This window comes from Telopea speciosissima, chromosome 8 (assembly GCF_018873765.1).
Source record: "Telopea speciosissima isolate NSW1024214 ecotype Mountain lineage chromosome 8, Tspe_v1, whole genome shotgun sequence".
NCBI lineage: Eukaryota > Viridiplantae > Streptophyta > Magnoliopsida > Proteales > Proteaceae > Telopea > Telopea speciosissima.
The window spans coordinates 18,154,541-18,161,409 of record NC_057923.1 but is presented as its reverse complement, the minus strand read 5'-3'; the positions used below and the strand labels follow the sequence as shown (position 1 = coordinate 18,161,409).

The following is a 6,869-nucleotide window of genomic DNA, read 5'->3' as shown; positions in this document are numbered from 1 at the left end:
ATGGTTGCCTTTTTCTAATTAGAATGGCCCTATCATGCACAAGTGTTGATCCTGATCCTGATTCATCCTCTACTGAGCAAAATATGCTCTTAAGAAACTCATTTTAACCCTGGTCTGGAAAAATTGGTCAAGAACTCTGACCTTTTTGCTTGTCTCAATTGATTTACTTCCCTTGAATACTTTAAGGGGTCTCCCAAGAGTTCAAAGTCAGCACAGAACTGCAAGTATTTAAGGAGTTAGGTATCTCAAAAACTCAGCATCAGTGCAACTGAGTCATCCTCTTACTCAGCCTAGAGAAACACTAGGAACACTGAACCCCAGTAGTGAATGGAGTGTTTTGCAAGTTTCTTTACTTCATTTTCTTGAGTGGATGAGAGTGGAGAATAGTTGTCTACTACACCAACAAACCACTGCTGAGCCCATGTGAAAGGCAATAGCCAAATCTGCATTGTTAAAGCCGACCAATTCGAAATCGGCACCTTCAACATAAATAAACCATGGCAACCGACATCTCAAAATCTTCCAAACTACATTCAAGTGACCTTCAGACTGATCATGCATTAATAGGCAAGCTCTCATGTGTTATTCATGCAGTTTTTCCATGATTTTGGACAAGGCAGTCAGACACTTAGACTTAATTCATCTGAACAGGAACTATGTATAATACTGACAAACATGAACATAGGCAACCAAATCTAACTAATTAATTTAAAACTGTAACCAAATTGGCGAGTACCAATGTGTAAAAGTCATATTAGAATCAGTGTTTCTGTATTTGCCGATGTACTAATTCACGGACTTCACAAAATCGGCGGGATCAACAAACAGATCATTAGAGGTCGCAGGAGGGTTCAACAGATCGGCGGAGACCTTACCTTCCCAAATCGGCGGGATGAGCCTCACCTGAGCAGCAGGGAGTCAGAGCCTTAGAGGTCGCAGCAGGGTTCCTCTTCCATGACAAGGTGAAGCTTGGGTTCTTCACAGGGTTCTTCCACGGCGGGGTGAGGTTGGGGTTTGCAGCAAAGCAGGGTTTGTACTCTATTACGATCTTACCCTAATTCTAGTTAAAGTTCTTGCTTTGTTTCTGATTTTTTGTTTAATTTCTAAATGTGAATGTGATTTTACTTAATTATCCTTATAAATTTATTTCCAATTGTATGCTAACTATAGTTTTAAAGGGGTAATTGATGTCTATTTATGTTTGGATAAATAACATACCCTTGTTACGTTAATAATTCCCCATATATTATATAGTAATATATAATATCCTGAATTATTTTTTCTAATGTCTAAAAAAGTTTACCTCAATGTTTCTGATCAGATATATTCTATGGTGGATACGTCATCCATTTAGAAGAGCACTCGCTCCAAACACTAGCATTTGCAGGAACTGGCATTGATTTTGATGAATACAACTGCTCCATCTAAATCACCAACTCTACTTAGAAGGTCAAGCATATAAGAAAAATTATGCAAGCTGGGCTCACACTGTAATCCCCCATTAGAATAAAATTGTATTTTCCCCTCCTCAAGATTGCAGGCAGAAAGAATATCCATTAAGGTTATTTCATTTGGTTTTATATCTGAACTAAGCATTTGTGAGAAGAGGGACATCGCAGCATAGCTGTGGCCATACATTCCATAGCAACCTATCATGGCACTCCATCATTTTGTGCAAATTTACCAACCATGGAATTCCATGTCATAATGCTTTTCCCTATGAATGCTGTTGAATATTTTGTATGCAGTACTCACAGACCCACATTTGGAGTACATATCTATGAGAAAATTCTGGACAAATTTCTTGGAATCAAAGCCTGTTTTTCTATCCCCTCTTCTCCTTCTCATTCTCTTGCTCCACCGCCTCCTCCCTCTCCCTTCTCTTCTTCTTCCTTGAGTCGTTCTTTTTTATTTTAATCACAGGATGATGACATGTATCCATCAACCAATTGCTGCATGTAAGGATCCGGATAAAAAAAGACCTAATCCATTCAGCACCATTCTGTCAGAGAATTCTTGGTTAATTATTATTCGGATCAGCGGTGAAAACACCATAGTTAAAGCAACAGTTGATGCCAATTTAGAAATTCTTATATTTAATAAAAAATAAATAAATTTAAGATTATGTAAAAAATATTCTCAAAGAAAATATATACATATAAGAGTTATTCAGATTCAAATAACTGCTTTATTTCGACAAGGCATAGATACTCCTATATTAATAGTTATCTTAGACGTATCCCAAATTCATTTTCTTGGATATAAAAGATAATTTGAAGATGCTTGAATTGATTTTCAAACATGTTTTTAAAATATTGTGTTAAAATATTTTTAAATTTTGCATACTACTATTATTTGCAGCAATGTGCAATTTGAGAAAAAAATTCAAAAGAAAAGAATTGTTTGCATTTTCATACAAATTCTTTTAATCCGACAAAATTCGATTTCATCATCTAAAAATTCAGAGATTTCAAAAGATCTCCAACCAATAAACAGAGGAAAATAAACTATGATTGTGGAAGAGCCCTCATTGATGGGTCACACTGGAACCTTTTGAAGCTAATACCCAATGAGACTCCATCGTTATTCAGGACAGATAGTAGGGTGGCCGGTCGCCATCTTGTAGTCAATCATATGGACCGCCACGTCAGCCGCCATTGTAGACCATCTCAGAAGTCAGAAGACTCGGAACTACTTTCTTCTTAGTTACAATTTCGCAGCTCTTCTCAGTTGTTCTCTCCCATCATCAGTTGCGAATCCGAATTCTCACAGCTTCTCCTCCCAAAGCCCTGAGATAAAAAATGGAAGAACCTCTACATCACCAACAACAAGAAGAGCACAAGCCCCACAACTATTACGACTTGGTAATCCTCGGCGCCTCTGGTTTTACAGGCAAATACGTAGTGAGGGAAGCTCTGAAATTCCTCAACACACCTTCGTCTCCCCTCAAAACAATAGCCCTAGCTGGCCGGGATCCCGCCAAAGTGGATGAAGCTCTGAAATGGGCAGCTCAATTGGCATCCCCTCCTTCCATTCCCATCATCAAAGCCGATGTCTCTGACCCAACTTCACTTCGAGAGCTTTGCAGTAGAACCAAGCTCGTCTTGAATTGCGTCGGTCCCTTTCGCCTCTATGGAGAACCCGTCGTCTCTGCTTGTGTCGAAGCGGGTTGTGATTATCTGGACATAACTGGTGAGCCTGAATTCATGGAGAGAATGGAGGCAATTTACCATGAGAAGGCGATGGAGAAAGGATCCTTGGTTGTTTCTGCATGTGGGTATGATTCGGTTCCAGCGGAACTGGGATTAATGTTCAATTCGAGGCAATGGGAACCACCAGCGGTACCTTACCGAGTTGAGGCGTATTTGAATTTGGAGTCAAAGAAGAGGATAGTTGGGAATATCGGGACCTTCGAGTCGGCCGTTTTGGGTGTTGCTAACATGAAGCAGTTGCAGGAGTTGAGGAGGTCTAGACCCAGAAGAGCTAGGCTGGCGGTAAGATCTCTCTCTCTCTCTCTCTCTCTCTCTTTTTGGCCGTTCTCTATTTCCCTCATTCAATGTGAAAGGTTACGGTCGACTGGATCCCTCATTTTAAGCATTTTTCAGATTAGGGTTCTGAATCTTCCGATTGTGTTTCCATTCTCCTTTCTTTTGAGAAGGAAGTTTAGCTTGTTGATTCATTACTGGCAGACTATGCCAAAGAAGGAAAATTGGTGAGATAGATAAATAAGTGAAGACAATATTACAATAACAATCTTTCTTGAATGGTGGCTACTGAGAATCTTGAGAGAGACTTAAGTATCCAATAGCAGTTCAGTTATTTCTTTGAAAAACCTAGAAGGGGAAAAAAAAAAAAAAAAAAAGGAAAATTGAAGAATGGAGGGGCCTTGAGGTTCTGAAACCCCCTATGCTTCCCTTCTTGAATATGGGTTTTCATGATTTCCCTTTTAGATGGGTGGGTAATTTTGGAGATATGCCAATGTTAATGCAATTGACCAAGTTCTGTGCTGGGTTGTTTACTTGCTTTATGATAAGATTTTACCTTTCTTGAGACTCCACTGTTTCCTGTTACTTTCTTTGTTTTTCGACTGTAAACTCATGATGCTTATTTATCTAAAGAGTGCTAGTTAGTCTAGCTTTTTTCATTCCATCTTGAAGCTACACTGTTAATGCAACGATCCTTAAGATTATTCTTTCATGATAATAGGAGTCATCTGTCCTTTCTTTTTATAAACTATTAGATGCAGTTTGAGTTCTTGAAATCAGATTATGTATGTTGATGTCGTCATGGTAATTTTGTTTTGACTCATTCCAGAGGATGTGCATGAGCATGAGTTTTTTTGTGCCTCTTAGACATTATTTGATGTTCCTTTTTTTCTTCTCTCTTGTTTTAATTTAAGGTTGCTTTACATTGGGGAAATTGTGTATTACCGCATTGCCCTGTAGCCCTACTTCTTTCTTACCTACATTTGCAAACCATTGAACTGCAATGATAGCAAACCAGTTTCATGAGATTGGGAGGCAATTTTGCCTCCAGATTGTGACAAGGCACACAACATATTCAGTGAACAGGTTGAAAACCTCAACATGAGCATGACCTGTTTATTGACATTGTAGCATGAACATGACAGGATTGACCTGTTTACTACATGAGTTATGTTCAGTTTAACACATTCCACATGCCAAAGTGATCAGCTTAACATGACCTGTTTGGTAGTCTCTAAAATCTAATTTTCTAATTTGATTCATACCATTTAATAAGAACCTGCACCACACAGTCCTAACCCTAAACCTTCAGTACTAATAAAAAAAATGTCAAAAAGTGATAGGGGTTGAGAGGGTTACAGTTCCTCAACCAAGAGATGAACCTTTCAGTAAACTGGTGAAGCATGTTGAGCTGAACTGGACCAAACATGATTATCGCTGACCCAAACCCGCTAACCATGTGCAAATCATGTCAATTTGTTGCTTGTGCCAGGAAGTGCCACCTCAAGCTGACTTTAGTTCTTTACAGCAAGTGTTTTTTGGATGTTAAATAATGGTGTATTTGGTGATATCTTAGTTCGGGAAACAATTAGGTATACTTGACATTAGGGTGGATCCATGTCTAGGGCTTTGGTCAATGTGCGGGGAACAAGAACCATCTTCTGATGGATCCAAGATTGGAGATTTCTGAGATCTGTTTTCACATATTTTCAAAACAGTTGGAGAATGGGGTAGACATCATGGTATAAAATTCCATAGTTCAAAAGTTAGGTACATTAGACCAGAATGACTAGCCTCAATAATATATACTGGAGCAATCTTTTGTGATGATACACCACAGCTCAAGAAGGGGGTCAGATTCTTTGAAACATACAGAAGAAAACCATTAATAATTGATGTTAATCTGGTACTCACTATCAACTTTATTCCCACTTGATCTATGTAACATTCACAAGAAACATTCATATATTTGTTAAAAAAAACTGTGTTTTGCAGATTCCTGGGCCCCCTCCTCCGACAGGGCCAATTATAGAACACCAGAAGACAATTGACCTTTGGGCACTAAGACTACCTTCAGCAGACTCCATTGTTGTGCGGAGAACACTCGCAACTCTGACAGAAAACCCACATGGCCTTCCTGGGGTTGATGAAGGTGAGGAGCAGATGGAGTGTAGGAAGAATTTCTGGTCAAAGGTGAAGCCGGCCCATTTTGGGGTGAAGATAGGCTTCAAGTCTCTGTTGGGAATTATACCAATTATCATAGTTGGGATCTTCATCGGTCTATTTGGTAGAATTTCTTTTGGGAGGAGGCTACTGTTAAAGTTTCCCTCCATTTTCAGCCTTGGGGGGTTTAGGAAGACAGGTCCAACTGAGGAAGAAGTTGAAAGTGCTTCATTCAAAATGTGGTTCATTGGACATGGTTACAGTGACGGTAGTCTTGCTTCACAGGGAAACAGAAAACCAGATACAGAGATAATTACCAGAGTTATGGGACCAGAGATTGGATACTTGACAACTCCTATTATCTTACTTCAGTGTGCTCTTACAGTATTAAATAGGCGCAACAACCTGCCCAGAGGAGGTGTCTTCCCGCCTGGGATTGTTTTTGGCCCAACTGATCTCCAGGAAGGACTCCAGCAAAATGGGATATCCTTCGATATTATCTCAAAGAAAGCTCTTCCAGTCTAGTCTCTACAATCTCTCAACCTTACAAGCAGTTCTAACAGGAAAATGGAAAACCATGGAGTTCTTGGTGGCCAGTTCTGAGATGGACTGATGGACACACAATAAATGGAGATTTAAATTTAACCATTGCTATTAGAGATTTTATAAGGCTCTACCACTACTTGGTGCATGTCTTGATGGCATGGTAACCTGCTCTTAAATGTTGGGATTTTGTATTATTATTATGGCTTCTTTTATCCGTTACTATGAAGAGTGAAGTGGTTTATTTCACTATCATTTTACTTACCCTTTTAAATTGATTTATTGAATTAAAATGGAGGGGTAAATTTCACTATCATCTTCTCCCTCTTCCTATCCTCTTCGACCCCAAAAATATAAAAATTTCCGATTCACTCACCTTTAGATTGCAAGGCGAAAGAAGTGAGTTTTGGACAGTTTAGATCTACAAATCCAGTGACTTTGACGTGATCAGAGCCCGTGGATGTGTAGAGCAATCGAAATTTGTAAGAATATCCAAATTTGAATAGATTTGGATGTGAATCATAGAAGAAATCAACTCTTGACGAAGGAAGAAATGAATTTTTTTGAGGTTTCTAATGGAATCGGTTAAGAATCAGCCAGATAAGAACCATAAGTCCAGCAGTAATGATTAAGATTGATATAACAGAAGTGGCTCGATCAAATGGCCGAACTCTTAAG

At 39.0% G+C, this 6,869-nt stretch overlaps 1 protein-coding gene across 1 annotated transcript; it reads left to right on the top strand.

Moving 5' to 3' along the window:
• Window positions 1-2,769: 2,769 nt before the first annotated feature.
• Window positions 2,770-6,293, top strand: LOC122672870 (probable mitochondrial saccharopine dehydrogenase-like oxidoreductase At5g39410). Its single transcript, XM_043870375.1, has 3 exons — window positions 2,770-2,823; window positions 2,854-3,494; window positions 5,481-6,293. Exons 1-3 carry the CDS (start codon window positions 2,802-2,804, stop codon window positions 6,171-6,173), a joined length of 1,356 nt encoding a protein of 451 aa, XP_043726310.1. The 5' UTR covers window positions 2,770-2,801; the 3' UTR covers window positions 6,174-6,293.
• Window positions 6,294-6,869: the final 576 nt, after the last annotated feature.